The 25269-nt window shown below is 39.1% G+C and overlaps 1 protein-coding gene across 7 annotated transcripts; it reads right to left on the minus strand.

Moving 5' to 3' along the window:
• Window positions 1-439: 439 nt before the first annotated feature.
• LOC307178593 (uncharacterized protein) lies at window positions 440-21611 on the minus strand. Of its 7 annotated transcripts, none has more exons than XM_079906866.1 (5): window positions 21555-21611; window positions 18185-21299; window positions 10552-10678; window positions 6462-6554; window positions 440-5191 (listed from the first exon to the last, which is right to left on the minus strand). In XM_079906866.1, the coding sequence occupies exons 2-5, from the start codon at window positions 18260-18262 to the stop codon at window positions 2862-2864; spliced, it is 2628 nt and encodes an 875-aa protein (XP_079762992.1). In that variant the 5' UTR covers window positions 18263-21299; window positions 21555-21611; the 3' UTR covers window positions 440-2861. The 7 variants fall into 7 exon arrangements, with proteins under 7 accessions (XP_079762992.1, XP_079762996.1, XP_079762993.1 ...); XM_079906870.1 differs by lacking the exon at window positions 21555-21611 and having other exon boundaries at window positions 18185-18382; window positions 20988-21383; XM_079906867.1 differs by lacking the exon at window positions 21555-21611 and having other exon boundaries at window positions 18185-19592; window positions 20988-21383.
• Between the last annotated feature and the right edge of the window lie 3658 nt (window positions 21612-25269).

A 25269-nucleotide genomic window follows, 5' to 3' on the forward strand; every position in this document is an offset into this window, starting at 1 on the left:
GGGCATCACCACATACTGTGTTGGGGATGGTTACAAACACTGTTAGGTGGAGTAATGGAAGATAACTGGTCACCATCATTGTGATGGACAACAAATGCAGGGAAACACAAGCCACCCTGATAGAGGTGTAATGAAAGAATCAGGAGATAATGTTAAAAGTTGGATTAGGTGGGGTGTATCATGGTTTCCTACTCTGAGGATTGTAATAAGCGGTCATCAGTTACTATTTGGTGAAAGTGGGGATAAATAGGGAGTATGGAGGTTACCAGACTGTTTCACAAATGTGGTGAAGTAATACACATTATGCTGGAGGTAACTGGAAGAGGTAATGAGAAGATCTCCAGACACTATTTCCTGTAATAAGAGGTGACAAACACAGTGATGGAGTAAAGTCAAAGGGGGATAATGGAGGGTGTCCAGACATTGTGCTGGGGTAGGTTAAGAAGGGGGTAATGGAGAGATCTCCAGACACTTTCCTGCGGGATCAGCAAACACTGTCCTAAGTTGGGGGAAAATGGTGGGTTGTAAAACACTGAGTGAAGCCCCAGAAGTAGTGCTGAATGAGGTAAAAGGGGGTAGTGGGTCACCAGATACTGTTCTAACATAGAGAAGGGTGTACAGTGGCTCATCAGATACTGTGAAGGGGTGAGATAAAGGGGAGCTAATGATGGATTAGACATGGATCTAAGGTGTGGTAATGGGATATGTCACTAATCACTGCCCAATTTGGGTGAGGGGATTACAGGAAAATCCTTAGACCTGTCCCCTTAACCAGGTTCTGTCCCCATTCTCAACCCTCATGCTGCTATTCACAAAGGTGAGAACATTTCTGTACAACCCAACTGTTTCCCACTCTCAGCGTTGCCAATGGACTGACTTGAAGGAAACATTTTGCTGGTTCATTTGGCCACCCAGCAGCTGAGCTTTCAATCAGACCCTCTGCATGCACCACTGCTGCCCCAGTCTTAGGTTGCACACCTAACTTCTAAGGAAGGTCAACCCTTCTCTGCTCTTGGCCTCTCCATATTATTAGCTTTGGGCATACCTGTCAGGGCATGATAAGCAGGTCTGTAGGTCAGGTTATGGGGTAGACAAGGCCCCATCAAGGTGCAATTGGGGTAAGGCAGGACTGTGCATGCTTGGGCAGAGTGAGTGGGCTCTTTTGTGATCACTTTGGAACTGACTGTGGTATTTCAGAATCATTGAAGGGAATCCTGAAACATCAAGCATCAAGTCCCATCTATGTGGGACTGAGTTCCTGTGCCTCAGTCCCTTCTTTAAATGGGCTGGCATCAGAGCAAAAGGTTTACAATGATGTTACAACTTTTAGAACAGGAAGGAGGCACAGCCCAGGTAAAGACTGGGGGTGAAAAAGCCTTGTGTGTTTTAGACAAGTTGGTTCTCCCCATCGGAGCATCTTATGCTGCAATACAGAAAGGATCAAAGGGAAGTCACGGGATGAGCATGGTCAACACTCCACAACGTGCACTCATAGAAGGACTGTTGTATGTCAGGCATGGGTCTAGGCTCACAACGATGAACAAAATGGGGAAAAACATTCTAGAGTGGGAACCATAGACAAATAAGTGAAATATACAGGGCATCATGGTAATAAGTGCTATGGAGAGGATAAAGGAGGAAGGGGAGGATGATGGAATTTTAAGCCAGACAGGCAGGGGAGGGCAGGGCAGGCCTCTGTGAAGATATGCCATTGGAAGAAAGACACAATGGAGTAAACCACAGAGATATAATGAGGAACTGTTCTCTTTGAAGAGGGCACTGCAAATGCAAAGGCCCTGAGGCAGGACCTAACCTGATGCGTTTGAGGCACATGGGGGAGAAGGTCCTTGAAGAGTGCATGGAATGAAGATGGGTAGAGAGGAGACAGTGAAGGTATGTTGGGGTTTGTTTTAATGAGTTATTGATTCATTATTGTCATTATAAAGGTCAAGTCATTAAGGAAGGCAAATGAGCTGGAAGCACTATAAAACTGTAACAGCAAAAGGGAGACCGAGGTGAAGAGTTGACTGAGGTGACCTGAACATTCTTACTTCAGAAGCTTTCCTGAAGGTAATGGGAGCTCACAGGACACTATACTGGGGGCTAATTAAGGGTCAGTAAGTCTGGGAGATAATGGTAGTCAACACGAATAGGCAGTCATAATGCAATTATAGGGGTCAGAAGACAATGTGCTGTGTGAAAGTTGAAAACACTCTACTGGTGGCTAATAAGGGGGGGTACCATTCATGGTGCTAGAGGATAATGGGGGAGTCAACATACACTCTGAGGTTTATATCTGTATACATAAATAATTTTTTTATTGTGGCATCCCTTTCTTGATAAAAATATGCAATGGGGGATTAGATACACAGACCATGTTTGATTCAACAGAAGAATGGCACACAAAATTCTGTTAGGCAATGTGTTCTGCAACAAACATCTCACAGAACTTAGGGTTTATCGTTATCGTATATATTATGCTGTTCTACCATTCAACTTGTTGGCATATTATCTATTCCACAGTAAGCAGGATTATCATTAGCATGACTTCACATAATGTTTCCAGTGCAGAATTTGCTAACAGTGTTCGGTTACAGTTTTCATGAGAAGGCTTCTTCTAATGTACCAAACTGACAAAGTTCCTTCTCAGTATGAATGCCCCAAGGTTTACTGAGGCTGGTGACAATATGGGAAGGGGTCCTCCCATTCAGGGTCCTTTCAGAGGTCCTCTTCTGTATAGTAACGTATGACATTCTGATGAAGCATTTCTAGTTACGATAATATGCATATTTTTCTGTTGCACAAATTCCATAATGTAAAATAAAATCTGATCTCACTGAGGTTTTCTCAGAATGTTTCTCTCAAGTGTGAATACTCTGATGCATGCTGAGAACTGATTTCTGAACAAAGCCTTTCCCACAGACTACACACTTATAGGGTTTGTCTCCAGTGTGTGTTGTCTGGTGTTTGTTCAAATTTGATCTGTCAGTGAAGGCCTTCCCACACTCAGCACACACATAAGGCTTCTCTCCTGTGTGAATTCGTTGATGCACTTGGAGCTGTGATTTCTTAGTGAACGATTTACCACAGTCACTGCATTCATAAGGTTTCTCTCCAGTATGAATCCTATGATGTATAATCAGCTCTGACTTTTGTCTGAAAGTCTTTCCACATTCAGAACAAATGTAGGGCTTTTCTCCGGTATGAGTTTTCTGATGTTTACTGAGATTTGACCTGCCACTAAAGGCTTTCCCACATATAGCACACACATATGGTTTTTCTCCTGTGTGAATTGGTCGATGCACCAGGAGCTGAGACTTGGAGGTGAAAGATTTCCCACAATCATTGCATTCATAAGGTTTCTCCCCAGTATGAATTCTCTGATGAGTAATAAAGTTTGACTTCCGGATGAAGGCTCTTCCACACTCAGTGCACACATAGGGTTTCTCTCCTGTATGAATTTTCTGATGCACAATGAGTATTGATTTCTGGTTGAAGGCTTTCCCACATTCATGGCATTCATATTGTCTCTCTCCAGTGTGAATTTTCTGGTGTATATTGAGGTGTGACTTCTGGGTGAAGGCTTTTCCACAGGTATTGCATTCATAAGGTTTCTCCCCAGTATGAATTCTCTGATGTGTAATCAAGTCTGACCTTTGTGTGAAGGCCTTGCCACATTTAGGACATATATAGGATTTCTCTCCTGTATGAGTTTTCTGATGTGTAATGAGATTTGACCTGTTGGTAAATGCCTTCCCACATTTAGTGCACATATAAGGTTTCTCTCCTGTGTGAATTCGTTTATGCACATGAAGTTGTGACTTGGAAGTAAAGGATTTCCCACAATTACCACATTTATAAGGTTTCTCTCCTGTATGAATTATTTGATGGGCAATCAAGTGTGCCTTCTGGATGAAGGCTAGCCCACATTTCATGCATATATATGATTTTTCTCCTGTATGAATTCTCTGATGCACTGTGAGTGCTGACTTCTGAGTGAAGGCTTTTCCACAATCACTGCATTCATAAGGTTTCTCTCCGGTGTGAATTCTCTGATGTATAATCAACTCTGACCTGTACGTAAAGGCCTTACCACATTCAGTACATATGGAAGATTTCTCTCTCATTTGTACTTTCTTATGTGTATTGAGGTTGGAACTATTGTTGAATACCTTCCCATATTCGTTGCATATAGACGGTTTCATTCTTGTGTGAGTTCGTTGGTGTACCTGCAGTTGTGACTTGGAAATGAAGGACTTCCCACAGTTACTGCATTCATATGGTTTTTCTCCAGTATGAATTCTTCGGTGCGCAATCAAGTGTGTCTTCTGGATGAAGGCCTGTCCACATTCAATACATATATAGGATCTCTCGCCTGTATGAATTTTCTGATGCATCTTGAGTGTGGACTTCTGCGTGAATGCTTTGCCACAATCACTGCACTCATGGTGTCTCTCTCCAGTATGAATTTTCTGATGTATACTAAGATCTGAGTTATAAGAGAAGCCTTTCCCACATTCACTGCATTCATAGAGTTTTTCTCCAGTATGAATTCTCTGATGCCTGAAAAGAGAAGATACTTGGAAAAAGGCTTTCCCACATTCACTGCACTTATAGGGCTTCTCTCTAGTATGAGTTCTCTGATGTGTAATGAATTCTGGCTTCTGTACAAAAGCCTTCCCACAGTCAATACATACATACAGTTTTTCTCCTGTATGCACTTTCAGATGTACCTTGAGTTGTGACTTCTGGGTGAAGATATTTCCAAATTCAGCACATTCATAAGATTTTGCCCCAGTATGACTTTTCTGATGTTGACAGGGTACTTGTTTATAGCTGAGGATTTTTCCACATTGATTATGGCCCCATAATTTCTCTCCTGTTGGAGTACACTCATGTTTAGTACAGGAAGAAATTTTACCATATTCAGTAATCTTATTAATGTTCTTTGATCCACTGTTTCTATTATGACTGTGGAAATCTAAATTATGGCTTAAAGCACTTCCATATAAGTCACACTGATGAGGTCTCTTTGGGAAAGGAATGTTTTGGCTCACATGAATTATTTTTCTGTCTTTATATTCATAATCCCTCTTTATAGTCAATATTTTCTTGATGAAAGCAACATCTCTTAAAGATTTTTCTCTTTGTTGATAGCTCTCTATCTGGTCATCAATCTGCCACAATTCTTCTAGAATAAAATACAATAAAACGTCACTTGTAGCATCACCTTTCCTCTCAATGTAGAAAGAAGTTTTTCAGAAATTCTCTGTGAGGTTTGAAACCGAAACTCTCCTTCTCAAAGGAGAATGAGATGATTTTAGCTCAAAGAGCAGCTAGCAGAGGCAAGAGAAGAGGGTCATATGGTTCATCCAGGTTGAACACAGTGAAAACGGTGAGGGTGGATCATTGGCTGAGAAGACTTGGTGATAGTGGTGATAGGAAACATTCTGGGATACAATTCAGTTTATTTAGAAAATAAACTTTATGAACTCAATGCACTGTGCCAGGAAGTGAAAAAAGGCAAAGAACAAGATATATAGCACAATAATATTTATATAAACTAATAATACATACCCCAAGTCACTTTAAATATGAACTTAAAAATATGTTTCTATCATATAAAACAATTGCCTATGATGGGAAGTGAGATGAGTATGGGGAAAAGAAGGAATAATGAATAAATTGAAAAAATAAAATAATAGAGAATCCTTACCCATACTGATGATGATAGTGTGTCCTGAATGAAGACATGATTAAACTCAAACCTCATCATGTGAAGTACAGAAATAAAGCAATTTCAAAAATCAGCCAACCAGGTAGACAGCCCCCAGTCAGTGTGAAGTCTCAATCAACCTTGGAAGGAAGTCAGAAAGGTACTCCTAAAGGTTAAGCAACAGTGACCTCTAAGTCATCAGTTGGATGAAAGACATGGGGAATGGGAAAGTGAGAAATCTTAAGTCAGTGACTATGGAGAAAAAAGGAAGAGAGCATGATTGGAGATAAAGTTCCAAAGCGTCTCACAATGAGAAAGAAAGAAATGAAAGAGGACTAGCAGGAGTGGGAGTGTGTGACATATAGTAACTTTTAAAGAAAGCAAATCCATGAATAGCTGAATACATAAAGAATGAATCTTGGACAGTGCGGAAGGCAGAAAGAAAAAAAGAATGTTAGAGAAAAGGAGCATAACCAAGAAAAAAAGAAAATATTCATTGAGGCAGGTTGGCATGTGATCCAGACGCCAAAAAGCCAAGGAAGAAGACAGTTAGAAACGACAAAGGCATTTTTATAGAAGGCATTTAGTTATTTGAAAGGCCGATATCAAGGGTCCTCAAATAATACAAAAAAATCAGAACCTTCCAGAAGAGTCAGCTTAATAGCATTTCAAAGATGCCAGTCTTTCTCAAGATGGCTGAGATTTACTTCCCCGTCTCCCATCAGTCTGGGTCACACTCACTCACCTGGACAGCTCTGATGTGGGCTCTCACCCTGCAGTGCCCATGGCTCCTTTCCTTGCTCCAACATGAAAACCTCTGTTTCAGGAACTTGATACCCTGTTCATGAGAAATGATAAAGGGTGTGGGTCCAGCTAATTGTGTTACAGAGCCCAACCAATAGTCTTGTTCAATGAGGCTTTGTTCTACAGGAAAGTAACAGTGTATCTCTGAGAGCAGAGTACAGTTAACCCTTGAACAACAGGGCTTTGAACCACATGGGTCCAACTTATAAGTGGATTTTACCGAAAATATTGGAAAATCTTTTGGAGATCTGTGACAATTTGAAAAAACTCAGACAAACTTCATAGCCTAGAAATATCAAAAAATGTTTTAAAAAAGTTAGGTATGTCATGAATTTTGTAGCCACCTCCTATTGCTATTGCAGTGAGCTCAATGCTGTAAATATCCACTTAAAATGCCCTAATCATTGCCTCATGAGCAGTCCCTCTCTCCAGTAAATTGTGTATAGCAGTAAAAAGTAATCTCTCTGGGTTCTCACATATGTTTCATGTTTATTGCAATACCATAAACCTTGAATAATATCACGGGACCTATACTAACATACTAAGTGCCACTAGCGATGCTGGAAATGCTCCCAAGAACAGAGAAAATTCATGACGTTACAAGAAAAAGCTGAATTGCTTGATTGAGGTCTGCAGCTGTTGTTGCCAGCCATTTCAAGATAAATGAATTAAGTGTAAAAACCATTGTAAAAAAAAAAGAAATACATGAAGCATATACCAGCAGACACAAAAACCCTGCATCTTTTTTTTTTTTTTTTTTGACTGCACTGCATATCTTGTGGGATCCTAGTTCCCCAACTAGGGAGCACTGAATCCAGGCCCTGAGCAGTGAGAGAGTAGAGTCCTAACCATTGGACTGCCAGGGAATTCCCACCATGCACTTTTTAAGAAACACTTTTTTTTATCTTGTATTAAAAATGTAGTTTTTATGTGGGTACAGGATTGTTATAAGAAAAGCATTCCAGGACTTTGCTGGTGATCCAGTGGCTAAGACTCCACGCTCCCAATGCAGGGGGCCTGGGTTCGATCCCTGGGCAGGGAACTAGATCCCACATGCCACAACTAAGAGTTCACATTTGCAACTAAAGACCCCGCATGTCACAACGAAGATCCTGCATGCTGCGAATAAGACCTGGCACAGCCAAATAAATAAATAAATATATTTTTAAAAAAGCATATCTATAGATTCTAATATGATTTGAGAAAAAGCAAAGTCATTATATGGTAACTTAAAGCAAAAGGAAGGTGAAGGGCTTAAAGCTAGAGAATTTAATGCCAGTAAAGGATGGTTTGATAATTTTAGAAAGAGGTTTGACTTTAAAAAGAGATAAGAGAAGCAGCTTCTGATGACCAAAAGGCAGCAGATAAGTTCCTAGATGCCATAAAGAAAATCATTCAGGAGAAAAAAGATATCTGCCTGAACTTGTTTTTAATGCAGATGAAAGTGCCATATTCTGGAAAAAATGCCACAAAGGACTAAGAAAGAGAAGCGAGCACCAGGACAGGAACCTAAATCCTAACTAACTCCCCTGTTTCGTGCAAGTGCAGTCAAGTTTATGATTAGGACAACCCTTATCTATAAAGCTGCTAACCCCTAAGCCTTGAAAGGAAAAGATAAACACCAGCTGCCAGTCTTTTGGTTGTAAAACAAGAAGGCCTGAACAACAAGAACTTTCTTTCTGAATTGGTTCCATTGATGCTTTGTCCCTGGAGTCAGTAAGTACCCAGCCAGTAAGGGACTGCCTTTTGATATTGGACAATGTCGCTGGTCACCCAGAACCCCATGAGTTCAACACCAAAGGCATTGAAATGGTCTACCTGCCCCCAAACACAACATCTCTAATTCAGCCCCTAGATCAGGGGGTCACAAGGACCATTAAGGCTTATTACACATGGTAGTCTATGGAAAGGACTGTCAACACTGTGGAAGAGAAACTTGATAGAGAGAACATCATAAAAGGCTGGAAGGATTACACCACTGACGATGCCATCGTTGTTATAGAAAAAGCCATGAAAGCCATCAAGCCTGAAACAATAAATTCCTGCCAGAAAAACTGTGTCCAGATGTTGTGTATGACTGCATAGGATTTACAACAGAGCAAATAAGGGAAATCAAGAAAGACATTGTGAATAAGGCAAAAAAGGTGGGGGTGAGGGTGTGGAGGATTATCTTGGAGAAATTTAAGAGCTAATAGACATCACAGCAGAGGTTTGATGAATCTGAGGGCTTTCGAACCAATGCCAGATGATTAGAAAGAAAACATGAAGAAGCAGTGCCAGAAAACAAGTTGACATTAGACAGTCTGGCAGAAGGGTTCAGATTTACTTAAGACTGCTTTTGACTTCTTTTACCACATGGACCTTTCTATGATATGGGCACTGAAACTAAAGCAAATGGTGGAAGAAGAGTTGGTATAAAAATATAGAAATATTTTTAGAGAAATGAAAAAGCAAAAAAGTTAGAAATTATGATGTATTTCCATAATGTTACATCGAGTGTGCCTGTATCTCCTGCCTCCCCTCTTCCACCTCCCCCACTTCTTCCACCTCCCCCACTTCTTCCACCTGCCATCCCCGAGACAGCAAAACCAACTCCTCCTCTTCCTTCTCCTCCTCAGCCCATTCAATGTGAAGACAACGAGGATGAAGACCTTTATGATGATCCACTTTCACTTAAAAAGGAGTAAAGAATCATCATGCTGTACAGTTAATAAACTTATCTGTTGTGTATACATGTGTCTTCCTGTAAAAGTCTAATAACTGTGCGGCAAGGACTGTATGAGGAGTTTGTGTGTCATCGTCATCATCATTGACTAAGTATTCATCACGTAGAACACCATGTACAAGACTTGTATTGAGGTGGACAGCCTATCCTTACATAGGCATAAGGTGAGTGCCATTTAATATAAAATTAATAAGTGTTAGTTTTCTTACTGTTTTATAACTCTGCTTTCCAAGAAGTGCATTATTGTACAGTATGCCTCTCTTGTAATTGGAGAAACTGGGTATCAGCCTATCATCACAGGTGTTTTTTTTCTTAATGTAACAATGTTTCCAATACTGCATTATGAATATGACTATAATACTGTATGCCATAAAAATTTTATAACACTTTATTCATTACTGTATAGGCTAGGCTACCATGAAATCATCATATCAATTACACTAGGCTACCATAAAGCAATCATATTGCTACTTCTTCATTATCAATACATGAATCATTCATTACACCTATAAATAAATATGAATTTCTTTTTCACATTACCTTTTCATTTTTGATGTCTAGTGTTGTAATATATATAACATCTATAGTGCTTTGTATCATTTAAGACAATATTGATGTAGGCATTGACAGACGATTCACCTTATAAATAGATGACATAAACTTACAGTATTGATAAATACAGTACAGTAAATGTATTTTCTCTTCCTTATGATCTTCTTAATAACCTTTTCTCTAGCTTGCTTTATTGTAAGAATACAGTATATAATACGTATAACACACAAAATATACGTTAATTGACTTTATGTTATTGGTAAGCCTTTCAGTCAACAGTAGACCATTAGGAGTTAAGTGTTGGCAAGTCAAAAGTTGTATGTGGGGCTTCCCTGGTGGCACAGTGGTTGAGAGCCCGCCTGCCGATGCAGGGGACACGGGTTCATGCCCCGGTCCAGGAAGATCCCACATGCCATGGAGCGGCTGGGCCCGTGAGCCATGGCTGCTGAGCCTGCGCGCCCGGAGCCTGTGCTCCGCAACGGGAGAGGCCACAACAGTGAGAGGCCCGCGTACCGCAAAAAAAAAAAAAAAAAGTTGTATGTGAATTTTCAACTGTGCCAGATCTGCACCACTAACCCTTGTGTTGTTCAAGGGTCAACTGTAAAATTCAGAGTGCCCAAAAGGGATAAAGAATCCTGGACAAATCAAGGACAAAACCATCATATAAGTCAGGTGTCTCACAGCATTCAGCAACTGAGAATAAAAACACTCTCAGTGGGGCCCTTCTTTCAGACACTCAGGTAACTGTGCTTACCTACTGAGAGCAGGTGGCTATAGGTCTCCAGCATCACATCCCGGTACAGGTTTTTCTGATCAAGGTCTAGCTGCTGCCACTCCTCTCTGCTGAAATCTACAGCCACATCCCTGAAGGACACTGATCCCTGTAAGGGCACATTCCTGTTCAGCATGAATAGTTAGTTTTGGGGGATGGAGAGACTATATTTAGGAATATGGAACTTAGGTTTTGTTGTTATTAATTTACCTCCTCTGTTTAAAAACTCACCCCCCATTTCCCTAACATTTTATTATGAAATTTTACAAACATACAGAAAATTTAAAATAATTGTGTAGTGAAAACCTATATAACCACCACTTAGAATCTATCCCTAACAATTTACTCTAGTTGTTTTACCACACATTTACCCATCCTTTTACCCATCCATCAATCCATATTACTTTTTTGTGCATTTCAAAGTAAACTATAGATGCCAGTACACTTCCTCTTAAATACTTCAGAATGCAAATCATTAAGTAGAGTATAACATTTTTTTACCTTTTTTAGGTAAGCTTTTCATACAATGAAATGCACAAGTCCTCAGAGTACCATTTGAAGTTTTGACAAGTGTATACACCTGTGTAATCCAGGAACTTTTTAAAAAATGGTATTGCATATAGGGTGTATATTAAATATCTAGCTTTACATAATATTTTATGGAAGAAAGAAAGCCAGTAAAGAATTTCTGCTATTGTTCTATACTATGGTCAGTCAATTACTCGTTTTTCAAAACTGAAGATTGAAATAGGCTCTCTTGTAGCTTTCTAGCAACTGGATGAATGACCTGTGATACAATTTCTGAGCAATTTAGGACCAGCCATTATGCTAGCCCTGGGAACACAAATATGAATTATTTATGTTTCTAATCTTCTAGCAACTTAAAAGACTTGGAAAATAAACAAGACCTATGTTTTAAAAGAAAAGTAAAAGAAGACACAAGTTCACTGAAGTGTCAAAAAGTAAATCTCTATGTGGAACACACTGAGGTCCCCCAAAAGGAAAAATACATTCCACATGGGGGTGTAAGTTTATTATTAGTTGAGGAATTTAAGTTGGAAGATGAGAAGTATAACACAGAATGGGGAGGTGAGGAAGGTCATTTCCCAGAAAAGACAAGCAAAGGTGTGGCTATAGGAAAATACATGATGAGTTTGGAGAATAGCAAATAGCTCTATGTAAATGAAGAGAAGTCTGCATGACAAGCCAGGAAGGTGGTTATGGGAAAAACAGTTTGCTCATAGAACAAGTATGAATTTTCCATTTTAAGTAAAGGTAATTAAGGTAGTCAGATTTATATTAAACATTTTTTTGTATAAGATCTGTATTGCAGAATAACCAAATAAATGATGAGGAACAGTTCCTTATAAAATGATTTCTGGCTAAAAAATGAAGAAGTTAGGATAGAATTAGAATACTATCATCTCATAACTCCTAATGAAATAATGAGTTTAGACAATAATCATTAAGGGTTGCTCAACTGTTTCAGGTGAAAGGCTGAAAAGAAGTTTAAAATGGATGAGTCAGCTAGTAACAATGGCATCCACTCATCAATTTTAACATCACAAAAAGAGAGATAACCATGTATTATGTGCCTCCTGACATGATCTAGTAATTAATTTCATACCACCCATTAAGTACTTTTACAAAATATAAAGAAAAATACAACCTGAATCTCATTAAGCCTCCAGATCCAACAAATCATTCATAGGTAATATGCAGTATAGAGGAATATGTTGAACAATATCAAGACCAAAACATGAGCTAAATCCAGAAGGCAGAAAATGACCTGTTTCTTCAAAAAATAAATTACAACAGAAAAAATATGGAGGAGAATCTTTATTAAAAGAGACTTCAGAGTCATACTAACCAAATGCAACTTGTGGACCGTGTCTGGCTCTTAATTAAAGCAAACCAACATTAAAAAGATATTTATGGCATGTTTCAAATTCAAATAATAACTGGGTATCAGATGATACCTAGGAATTATTGATATTATGTTTTAGGTGTGATAATGGCTTAATGGTTATGTCAAACAAAAAGGAAGAAAAAAAGAATTCTCATCTCTTAGAGATATACATCAAAGTAGTCATAGATAAAATGGTTTTCGGGATTTACTTTAAAATAATCTAGCAGCTGGGAAGGAGGGTAGTTTTAGACAATATAAGAATGACAGAATGTTGATCACTAATAAAGCTGAGTGATAGGTGCAATAGATACATGGGCTCCTTATACTATTCTCTTTACTCTTCAATACATTTACATTTTTTTCATAGCAAAATGTTTTTTAAAAAACATGATCTTCCATATTAAAAAAATCTAATCTGGAAATGCATAATTAAAGGAATGGCTATTTCCACCTGAAGTCAAACACTTAAAAAAGGGATCTATAGGGACCTGAACAGCCCACACTCAGTAAATTATAGAAATAATAGACAGGGTATTATCAATGATATAGAAAAACAAACAACAGGATCTAATCAATATTTATAGAATACTCCAACCAACAACAGCAGAATACACATTCTTTTCAGGCATCCATAGAACAATGACCAAGACAGACCATATCCTAGGCTGTGAAATAAATCTCAACTGGAAAGAAATGAAATAATATGAAGTATATTCTCTGAAAATAATGGAATCAAACTAAAACTCAATAACAGAAAGACAACAGAAAAATCTCCAAAGGAATTATATTAGAAAACAGTAACAAAAGCTATCTGGAAAGTCTGGAAATACCTGGAAATTAATCAACACACTTCTAAATAACCTATAAGTCAAAGAGAAATCCTCAAAAGAAATCTAGAAAATACATAGAACTGTAAAAAAGTGAAAATACAATGTATCAAAATCTGTGGGATGCTGAAAGGGAAATTTATAGAAAAGGGGAAACAAATGATCCAAGTAAAAAATGGGCAGAGAATCTGAATAAGACATTTTTCCAAAGAAAATATACAGATTGCCAACAGATAATGAAAACGTGCTCAACGTCACTAACGATCAGGGTAATACAAGTCAAATTCACAATGAGATATCACCTTACACCTGTCAGAATGTAACAACAACAAAAAAAATCCCACAAACCCAAGAAATAATAAGTGCTGGAAAAGATGTGGAGAAAAGGGAATCCTTGTGCACTACTGGAAGAATGTCAATTGGTGCAACCACTATGGAAAATACTATGGAGGCTCTTCAAAAAATTAAAAATAGAACTGCCATATGATCCAGCAATTCTATATCTAAGTATTTATCCAAAAGAAATGAAAATGTTAACTTGAATAAATATACACACCCCCACGTTCACTGCAGCATTATCCACAATGGCCAAGACATGAAAGCGACCTGTGTCCAATGATAGGTGAATGGATAAAGAAAATGTGGTATTTATATATGCACTGGAACATTATTCAGCCATAAAAAAGAAGGAAATCTTGCCATTCTCAACAGCATGGATGGACCTTGAGGGCATTATGCTAAGTGAAATAAGTCAGACAAAGAGGACAAATACCTCATGATCTCACTTTATGTGGAATGTAAAAAAACCAGCAACTGAAGTCATAGATACAGAGAATAGACTGGTGGTTGCCAGAAGCAGGGGGCGGGTGATGGGTAAAATGGGTGAAGGTGGTCAAAAGTATAAACTTCCAGGTATAAAATAAGTCATGGGGACGTAATGCACAGCATGGTAACTATAACTATAGTTAATACTGGATTGTATATTTGAAAGTTGCTAAGAGAGATCTTGAAGGTTCTCAACACAAGAGAAAATATTTGTAACTATGTGTAGTGATGAATGAGAACTAGATTTATCATGGTGATAATTTCACAATATATACAAATATTGAATAATGTTGTATACCTGAAAATAATATGTTATACGTCAAGTACACATCAATTTTTTAAAAAAGGAAAGGGGAAAGGTCTCAAGTCAATAATCTAAATTCCTACCTCAAGAAACTAGAAAAAGAAAAGCAAAATAAACCCAAAGCAAGCAGAAAGAAGAAAATAATAGAAAACAGGTATCAAGGAAATTGAAAACAAAATTAAAAAAAACTAGAGAAAAATCAATAAAACACAATGTAATTATTTTGAAAAAAATCAATAAAACTGATAAATCTTGCTGACTGACCTAGTAGTCAACCAGACTGACAAAGATAAAAAGATACAAATTACCAATGTCAGGAATGAATATCGTTACAGATATGGCAGCCATTAAAAGAAAAATAAGGGAATACAAAACTTCTATGCTAATAGAGTCAGCAACTTAGAAGAAATGCACCGATTCCTCAAAAACCACAACTACCAAAACTCAACATTATGAAATACATAAGTTGATAATCCCATAAACCATTAAATTAAATTAATAATTTAAAAGCTTCTGGAAAAAAAAGTCTCCAGGCCCAGATAGTTTGTTTTTTTTTTTTTGCTGCGCCATGTAGTATGCAGGATCTTAGCTCCCCAACTAGGGGTCAAACCCGTGCCCCTTGCAGTGGAAGCAGAGTCTTAACCACTGGATCACCAGGGAAGTCCCGAGATAGTTTTACTAGAGAATTCTACTAAACTTCTAAAGAAGAGTTAGTCTCATTTTTACACAATCCCATCCAGAAATTAAAAGAAGAGGAAACACTTCCCAACTAATTTTTTGGGGCCAGTATTATTACGCTGATACCAAAGCACTACAAAGACAGTACCAAAAAGAAAACTACAGACCAATATCTCTTGAGAACTTAGATGCAAACATCCTAAATGAAATATTGCCAAATTGGATCCAGCAATGAATAAAAAGAATCATGCATCACAATAAACTGGAATTTATCGGAGAATTCTCCGTACTATATTCTGCATGCTCTTTGAATCTATAATTATTTCAAAATAAATAAAACGTTGAAAAAATATATTGAAGAAAGTTTATTTATTCTCGTAACAGAGCATTTTGAAATGGGCAAGACCAGAAAATAAGTCACGAGAACCACTGCACAATTCAGGTGAGAGAATACAAATTTCTTACTTATCTAAAGTAAGGCTGTAGTAAGGCTATAGAAGAGATTGATACTAATTATTAAGGAGGTAAAAGTGATACCGAGTGTGAAGGTGAGAAAAAAGGACTCAGATAACTCTCAGTCATCAGTTTTGTGTTGCTGTAGATTCTGAGGTCACAGATGAATTTAAGGACTAGAGGAGGGGGCTGGGGGAAAAAGATAAATAATATATTTTGTACATACTAAGGTTTAAGTGATAAAACATATACAAGGATGGACTCTAGGCAGGTGGATAGAGAGCTAGTAGGGAGATGATGATTCAGGAGTTGAATATACAGAGCAGGTCACTGAATTCAGGGTAGGGAATGAGCATGCAGGAAGGACAGGACAGAGAAAGTATTAAGGATAAGTATTAAAAATACTTGTGTTTTTAATGTCTAAAATTTTGATGCTTGAAAGCTATCTTTTTTTTTTTTTTTTGGCGGTACGCGGGCCTCTCATTTTTGTGGCCTCTCCTGTTGCGGAGCACAGGCTCCGGACGCGCAGGCTCAGCGGCCATGGCTCACAGGCCCAGCCGCTCTGCGGCATGTGGCATCTTCCCCGACTGGGACACGAATCCGTGTCCCCTGCATCAGCAGGCGGACTCTCAACCACTGCAGCACCAGGGAAGCCCAAAAGCTATCTTTTTTATTTCTTCATTTAACTATGTTCAGAGATTACAGTTTGCTTCTTTGTGATGTGTTGATTCTGTTTATGGGGCTTAGAACATTGCCATTTCTTTGAAAATGTTCCTTATATACTTGAAAAGAATACATATACTCTAATTTTTCTCTTTCATACACTTGCATATTCACAACCTACTCACATCAAAACCCTGGCCCCTAAACCCTATGTCATCAAGAATTAAATGGGGAATCAAGAAGATGTCATATTCGTAGCTTTGACTCCGCACCAAATGAGGTTCTTATAAACAATCTGTCCAGGAAAAATCTCCTTACTCAAAAATAACAATAAAAATCTCCTAATGTACAAAGATACTATAAGCAAAAAGAATGAAAAAAAAAGAGAGAGATTAAAAGGAACATGCTAGAAATAAATTGCCACACAATAAAACACATTCACCATGAATTCAAGGAATTCACTACAACAATCAACTACTTAATGAAATAAATAGGGATATGAGTCCAAAGAAGAAATAATGAAAAAACAGGTTAAGAAAATGGTTATTTGAATTTTTGAAAAAAAAAAAGGCAGAACTCAGTAAAGAAGTAAAAAAGAAAGAAAAAGTAGCACAGAAATGAAGTTCTCTCTGAAAGCAATAAAAACATTCTATGAAAACACAAAAAGTGGCAAGAGCAGATTAAGACAAGTAAGCAACATGAAATGGAAATAAGGACTTTTAAAGTAAAATAGAAAAAAAAACAAAAATAGAGTTTAATAAAAATATCCAACAAACAAAAGAATCCTTGAAGTAGTAGTATAGAACTCTTATCATTATTCACAGTACAAATTTAATAGATATTGTCTAAAAGAGTAAAAGATTTAGTTCAAAAAGTTAATGTGATAAGGGTGACACTAAGAGAACTAACCAAACAAAAGAGAATCTAAACCCTCCTAATTACCAGACTGACACAAAAACAAAAGCAAAAAATACAGAGTATACAGTGAAAGATACATAAAAGAAACATCCACATCAGAAGTGTACCATAAAAAGCATCTTTCCACTGTTGTACAGAGAAATTGCACAAGGACTCCAAAGGCTGACAGTAAAAGGATAAGCAAAAGGCATATTTGGATATGCCAACATAAAGGAAATAACAGCCTCCATCTTAATATCAGACAGAGCTGAATTCTAAGAAAAGATATTAAACAGGACAAGGACACAATCCAAAATGAACTTGAGATGTCATTACTATCACTGCAACAAATTACATAGCATCAAAATTTATAAACAGAAACTATAGGCAATACAGATAGAAATATACTCATGGTGGGAAACTTTAAATAATATCTCTCAGCTCCAGGAGATAAAGAGGAAAAAACAAGCCACATTGTAAAAACCTCCTAACTACATATTTTATTGATAACAAAGTCCATATCTGGAAATATTCTTTTCAAGTGACTCTGTAACATTTAGAAATATTAAACATAAAATTTGCACACATACACAAAGTTAACATTCCAAAAGCAGAATAAAATCAATGCAAACAAATCTCTCCAAAGGTGCAATCCTAATTTTATTAAAAGGAGAATTTTTTAAGTAAAAATCTTAACAACTACAAGTGAAAACATGGTAAATGGTAATTAAAGATTTGATGGGAAATTTAGTATGTTCCTAGAAATCCACCCTTTCATCTAGATTTTAAATTGAGATAAGTTATTTTTCTAGATTATTTTTGAACATTGTTTTGCTGTGAGTAGTTAATACATTTGATGTCTGAATCTATGTTTATAATTTTCAGTTCTTTTACTGTCATCGATGGGTTTAGACATCAAGGTTAATATGGTAAACAAAATAAAACAAACACCAAAAACAACGTTGGGAATAATTTTAGATATCTTTACACAAAACTTTGTTGTAAAGATCAAACTACTCCCAGAATGAATTTCCACCCCCTAGAATTCCTCCTCCTCACCTCACATGAGCTGCCATGTTCCTCTGGAGCCAGGCCCAGGGATTTCTGGTGAGAGGTCCAATTAGCTGGCATGGTCATGCTGGGTCTCAACCTTTATTCTCTCAGGAGCCTAAAGTTTGGTGGACATCTGTAAACTCAAGCAGAGCTGCTAAGAAGAGGTGAGGTGGAATCTGGAGGAAGATCTGACCCAGGGGCTCCCTGGAAAGATAATGTCCACATGGTCAGTCATCATATAAACATCTCCAGTGAACTCCAAGGTGTAGTTTCCTGAGCTAGACACCACAGGACAGTGGTTCTCAAGCTTGAGTGTGCATTCGAATCACCTGGAAGATTTGTTAAAATACAGTTAAAAATCCCCACACTCCCACCGTTTCTGATTCAGTAGGTCTAGGGTAGGGTCTGTCTCAGACTATTCGGGTTGCTCTAACAAAATACCACAGACTGGGCAGCTTATAAACAACAGAAATTTATTGCTCACAGCTCTGGAAGCTAGGAAGTCCAAGATCAAGTCCATAATCACGTTTTGATGAAGGCTCTCTTCCTGGTTCATAGCCAGCACCTTCTAGCTGTGTCTTCACATGGTGGAAGGGGCTATGAAGCTTTGTGGGGTATCTTTTATAAGAGCACTAATCCCATTCATCAGGTTTCTACTTTCATGACCTAATCATCCCCCAAAGGCCCCATCTTCTAATACCATACTTTTGGGTATTAGAATTTCAACATATGAATTTGGGGAGAACAAACATTAAGATCATAGCAGGGCCCAAGAATGTGCATTTCTAACTAGTACCCAGGTGATGCTAATGCTACTGTTCCAGGAACCATACTTTAAGAACCAGTGCTGTGGAGAACATGAAGTTTAACAAAACCTGTGATAGGTTATTAGTCATGGTAAAATATGGGAAAAAAACATGAGATATGGAGTGACATTACTGAAGATCTGAATTGCAGCTCTGCTACTTTTTGGCTATGAGAAAATGAATAAGTTATTTTTAGCTTCAGTTTCAAAAATGAGAATGAAAGTGCCTACCTCATAGAGTTATGAAAATGAAATGAGATGATGCTTACAAAATACTCAACACTTCCCTGGAATACAAAAAGCATCCAATAAATATCTGCAATTACTATGCACTATTAGATATTAAAAGTTAATATAAAAAAAATATAATCAAAGCAAGTAAAACAACAGACAATACTGATTTAGGTATGTGACAAAAGTGACATTCAGGGCTTCCCTGGTGGCGCAGTGGTTGAGAGTCCGCCTGCCGATGCAGGGGACGCGGGATCGTGCCCCGGTCTGGGAGGATCCCACATGCCGCGGAGCGGCTGGGCCTGTGAGCCGTGGCCGCTGAGCCTGCGCGTCCGGAGCCTGTGCTCCGCGACGGGAGAGGCCACAGCAGTGAGAGGCCTGCGTACCGGAAAAAAAAAAAAGTGACATTCAATTGAGTGTACACAAGACTTTCATTGCATAAATGCTGCTGACATAACTGGCCTTCCACCTGGAACAAAACAAACTAGATCTCCATTGCACACTATACATTAGACTGAATTCCAACATGAGTAAATATTTTAAGTATATGTATTTTAAAAATCTCAAAGAATATTAAAATAAATTTTAGGAGTATACGTTTGTATAACACTCTGTTGGAGTCAGAGTGATCTTATTGTACATGAGAGAAAACCCAGAAACTATAAAAGAAAAACCAAATATTTCTGATTCGATATTTCCTAATTATATGTTAAAATACACCTAATAAAAATAAAAATGAAGATATATATACACAAAAGTTTCAATATGTGATGACAGGTTATCCTTATTGTTAAAAAAAAAAAAATCTAGCAATCAGGTGGAAAACAAATAAAAGCCCAGGGGAAAAAAAAGACAAAGGACATGAAAATTCACAGAAAAGTAAATTTAGATGGCAATTAACCCAAAAGGTGCCAACATTACTGACGGGAAAGTGCATTAGACCAATCAGATATAATTTTCCCTCAGAACTGTAAAAACTTTTTTTTAAATGCTGGAAAGCATTTTGGAAAATGAGCTCTTTTATAAATTGCTGGTGGGTGCTTAAATTGCTATAATATCTTTTGAGTTATTTAGTTATATCTATTATTGAAAATACACATAACTGCTCCTAATAATAGTTCCAAATATATAAAGCAGAAACTGGTTGAAGGAAGGGCAAGAGGATAAATAACTTTTCCAGTGTGAGTTTACCTTTCTCGGTAATTAATTAAGCAGACAAAATAATATATATAATGCAATCTATATGAAACAATACAATACAATTAATAAAGAATACAATTATTTTTATGTAATAGATGTGACATTTATGAAAACTGACCCTGAACTGGGCCATAAGCAATTTTTACACTCGAGCGTCACCCAGAGGCATTATTTGAAATAGAGAATGCCCTTCTAAATAATTCATGGGTCAAAGAAAACATTAACTGAAATTCAAAAAACAAAAACCCAAACACTGAAATGGGAGCAATAAAGAAAATGCTTGTATTTAAAAAGCAAGCTCATCACAGACCCCATAGATTCCCCATGCTGACGCCCCAGGCCCTATCACTGACCACAGACTCCCATCACTGGGCCCCCAAATCCCAATCACTCATCTCAAAGATATTCACCATTGCCCAGGACCCCATCACTGACCTCTCTCTGACACCCAATAACGGATGCCACAGACCCCACCCCCCACCACTGAATCCCCAAACCACCATCACTAACTCCACGGACAAGCCTTCCATCATTGACCCCACAGAATTCCTAATTAAGAGCAACCAAAATCACCTCAGAGACCTCTCGGCATTAGCGTATGAAGATGCTCCTGACACAAGCCGCAAAAACGCCTCCGAGAGCCACTTCCGCTTCCAGTCGGGCCGCTAGCACCATACGGACTGTTGGTATTGCGCATGCTCTGAATTACCCTGGAAGCCGCATTCCGCCAACAGTCAACACGGCGAACAGACTTTGTTAGGGACCTTGCGCGGTTTCCCTGAGAGGCGCTGTTGGGCAGGGAACATGGCTGCACCCAGTGTGCTTCTGCGCGCGGACCGCCATCTTGGAAGCGTATCCGTTCCGTACAGCGAAGGAAGAGGCCTCCTGCGGGTTTTTAGAGCGAGGCAGGGGTTGCCACAGAGCATGTGGGAGTGTGGCCCTGGACTAGGTGGGCTTCCGGGAGGAGGAAGGTATTGGAGATGGGGTCCCGAGCTCCATGTTATGTTTAGAAAAACCTAAATTGCCCCTCAGGAATCAGCACCACGCGGAGAGCAATTACCTGCTTGGAGAAACCACCAGGAATGTGGAGGGCCTGAAAGAAAAATGTCACCAAGGGAGAAGGACAAACGTCTTACGTACCAAGGCTGGATCCTGGGAGAAACCACCAGGAGACGAGGCGGGGAAAGTCAGGGTGCTACAATCCACTTTTCGGAGAATGGAGAGGTCTGCCCCTGGACAAAAACACTTGGCAACAGAGAAATGTCAGAACGGGCAATTAGCTGCAGGAAAGGTGGTACAGCCCTTAACGTGAGAAAGAACTGGGGGAAATAGGGTAGAACTCAGAGTAGTCCTATCCTTTCCAGAGAGATACAGCCGTAGGAAGTTGTCACCTTCTAAAGGGCTGGTGGGGCGAATGGAGACTTGATAAATCCCCATTAATCTTCGTTAGCCTTCACCTTAACTACTGCAAGTAAAACAATAGTAGGCAGCAATAATAAAAAATAATAACGGTTTTTAAGATGGTCAACATGTGACTAAAAGCACTTAAGGAAAACTGCTATTTTTATTTGTAAATTAAAATCTAAGTAATAACAATGTCCTTACTATATAAATGAAGCCTTAAGTCCAGTCTGACTGCTCCCTTAGCTTCTCCTATATGGAAATTCTGGAGCAGCTAACACTCTCCCTGTTACCATAGCACAAGTCGTGTGCTGACGCACCGTGAGGCCACATAATACCAAAACGTCAGAGTTTGGAACAGAGAAAAGGTTACTGCAGGGCCGTGCAAGGAGATAGGTGGCTCATGCCTTTAAAAACACCCCAAACTCTCTAAAAGCTTTCAGCAAAGCCCTTTTATAGGATAGGTGAAGGAGGGGCATGCTTAGTTGTTGGAAGCTTCTTGGTGTCAGATCCTCTATTCTTGAGATGAGGTCAAAGTCAGGTAACGATGTTCCTGTAAATCTCCACCAAACAAATGTTACTCTCTGTTCTGACAAGAAAGGGAAAGGTCCCAAGGCACAACTTTCAGCCTTCGGGGTCCAGGCCTGGCTAAGAGAAGGGGGTCCCTGTGTGTGTGGGGGGCGGAAATTACCCTGCCCTGGAGTGTTCGTCCAGCACCCAGTCTGGGTCCTCCCGCCAGTGCCCAGGCCTGGCTGAAAAGGCAGTTCTCAGTTGGTGGCTCCGTCAGGGCGAGCTCCTCAGACCCTGTCTAGCTGCTGTCATCGCTGAGGGAGCCAGGCCCCCAGGACCCAGCTGGCCCTCAGGCTCCTCAGGCCGCCCTAACAGTGGGGGCTAGGTCCCACAGACCGTCTCCCATGCAGACTGCCTGTGCCATTAGGTCGCAGAGGCAGGGACGCAGGAGAGGTTCGCCACCACCTCAGGGTCTGGGCCCGGCCAGTGGGTGGTCTTGGCAAGGGCTCTGGAGCCCTGTAGGACACAGCCCCAGCCTGTTCCCTGGGCCCCCAACTCACCCGCCAGCTCGAGGCCGGATGAGCTGGAAGGCGCCCGGCAGAGGACCTGGATTTCCCTCTTACCTCACTCTCCACCTGACGACCCCGACTCCCGCAACGTTTGGCTCAGTGCCCCTCTAATGGTCACCTGTGGACAGTTCCTTGCTTGGGGGAGGGGCCCACTGCGGCGCTGACCAGTGGCTGAGCAGGACCTCTTATGGTGCTCTAACCTTCTGCATTATTGGTCTCGGGGTAACTGTTGCCTGGTAACGGGGTGCGGGGTAACAGAGGGCTGCACACTTCAGCACTGTATTACATCCCCACCCCCATCCCCTGCTTTTGGGGGACTATGGGTGGGAGTTGTAAAGACAGTAGTTAACAATACTGTATCGTATACTTGTAATTTGCTAAGAGAGTAGATCTTAAATATTCTTACCACACACACATTAAAAAAAAGGTAATTATGTGAGGTGATGGATGTGTTAACTAACCTTATCATGGAAATCATTTCTCAATATATCCATGTATCAAATCATCACGTTGTACATCTTAAATTTACACAATGTTATATGTCAATTATATCTCAATAAGGCTGGAAAAAATACATAAATTATCTGAATTATAATAACTCCTATATGGTTTACTTAATTTCAATCCCACCACCTGTGGCAGAGACAGCTACATGCTACCCAATATACTATCTTTTTTATCTTAAATAACAGAATTCAGATTTTAATTGAAGCAGCAATGTGCTCAGCTGAAGGATTATCCTGCCTCTCTTGAAGCTGGGTGTGTCCATGTGATTAAGTTTGGGTCCCTGAGATGGAAGCAAAAGTGTTGTGTACTACTTTCTGTGATATTTCCTGAGAAGACTGCTTGAAGAGAGGGGATCCAAGTGAGAGGTCAACACTTTTTATCCTCTACAACCTTTTTCTTCCTTCCTCCTTCCCAGAATGTGTATGTGTTTGCTGTAGTGGCAGTAGGCATTTCAGATCATGAGGTGACCTTGAGGATGGAAGGGTCAAAGAAAAATTGCACTGAACAATTTAAACAGGCAAGGAAGACTTTATCCAGACTATTGCAATAGGGGTCGAGTCTATTCTAGTAGGAGAGAGAATGAACTCAACTCCAAATACAATAGGGACAGCTTGGGATTTATAGCTAATAGGCAGGTCGAGGGAGTCAGTGGATGGAAAATTACTAAGAGGAAGTTGGTTAGGTATCAAGAGTTGGGGAGATTCTTGTTAAACTGGTTTGGCAGTCGGCCAAGGACAGAAGGCCAAGGATAAGGTCTACTCCAGAAGAGGGCTCAGAGAAGCCTCGTTAAATTGTAACAAGGAAGAGTTGGACTACAGGTTGGTTCTGTTTCTTTTGCTTTAATCTTTGCTTTCTGCTGCTTTTGTTCACTAAAAGGATACTGTCTGTGCATCATGGCCTGCCCTGGGGAACACTGCCTTTGTTCAGGGAAACATCCGGAACCTGTTCCACCTGTGGATGGCTGCAAGAAAGAAGAAATGAACACATCCCCTCCCTGAGGCTGGCCATTCTGGGTGATATTTGCAAAACGTATGGCCTTTTTACTTTACTTCCTCATCTCCCCCTCCTCTCTGTGCTATAAAAGAAACTGGCACCCAAACCCCAATAAGATGGTTATTTTGAGACTTTAGTCTGCCACGGGCCTAAAATAGTAATTCTATGTTTAACATTTTGAGTTCTGTCAAACAGATTTCTAAAAAAACTGCCCCACTTGACATACTCACCAGCAGTGTATAAGGTTTCCAACTTTTCCATGTCCTTGCTAACACTTGCTATTATCTTCTTTATTATAGCCATCCTAGTGGGTGTGAAGTGGTGAGGTTTTATTCTTAATAGCAAAAATTTTTTGAGACAATCTCGATGTTTATCATTGGGATTTTGGTTAAATAAATGATAGCAAATCCATACAACAGAATACTATGAAACTAAAAATTTGTGATCCAGACTTATATTTACAAACAAGAAAAGTTGTCCATGATACAGTAAAGTATGCACATTGCAAACCTGCAATTTTCTCTAGTTGGTACAAGTTTGCATTTTCTTATATTTTACTAAGTATTTATTAATTTTAAAAGTAAAAAAGAATAATGCTATAGTATTTCCGTAAAGAACAGGGATTTACTTCTACCAAATTAACTGATGGTAAAAAAGAACAGAATTTTTTTTTGCGGGCAGAGAGGAAAGAGGTAAAAGCTAACAAACCAGAGGAACAGGAAACTTGACTCTGAAAAGTTAATCTGTTTAAGAATAAATGCTTAAAGCACTAGTCCATAATAATGGTAAAGGAAGAATTAGTCTATAAATGTTGCTTGATAAGAAGGCAATTTGTTTTATTTTGCTTTTTTTTTTTTTTTTTTTTTGGCTGCGCT

This window comes from Stenella coeruleoalba (assembly GCF_951394435.1).
Source record: "Stenella coeruleoalba genome assembly, chromosome: 20".
In the NCBI taxonomy this organism is placed as follows: domain Eukaryota; kingdom Metazoa; phylum Chordata; class Mammalia; order Artiodactyla; family Delphinidae; genus Stenella; species Stenella coeruleoalba.

What these genes read in the sequence shown, in the direction of transcription:
- LOC307178593 (XM_079906866.1), bottom strand. Translation starts at nt 18,262, where the DNA reads ATGACCATGCCAGCTAATTGGACCTCTCACCAGAAATCCCTGGGCCTG. An exon ending in AACATGGCAGCTCATGTGAG is followed by an intron (nt 10,679 to 18,184) that starts GTGAGGAGGAGG and finishes GTGCCCTTACAG; the next exon opens with GGATCAGTGTCCTTCAGGGA. An exon ending in TAGCCACCTGCTCTCAGTAG is followed by an intron (nt 6,555 to 10,551) that starts GTAAGCACAGTT and finishes TCTCATGAACAG; the next exon opens with GGTATCAAGTTCCTGAAACA.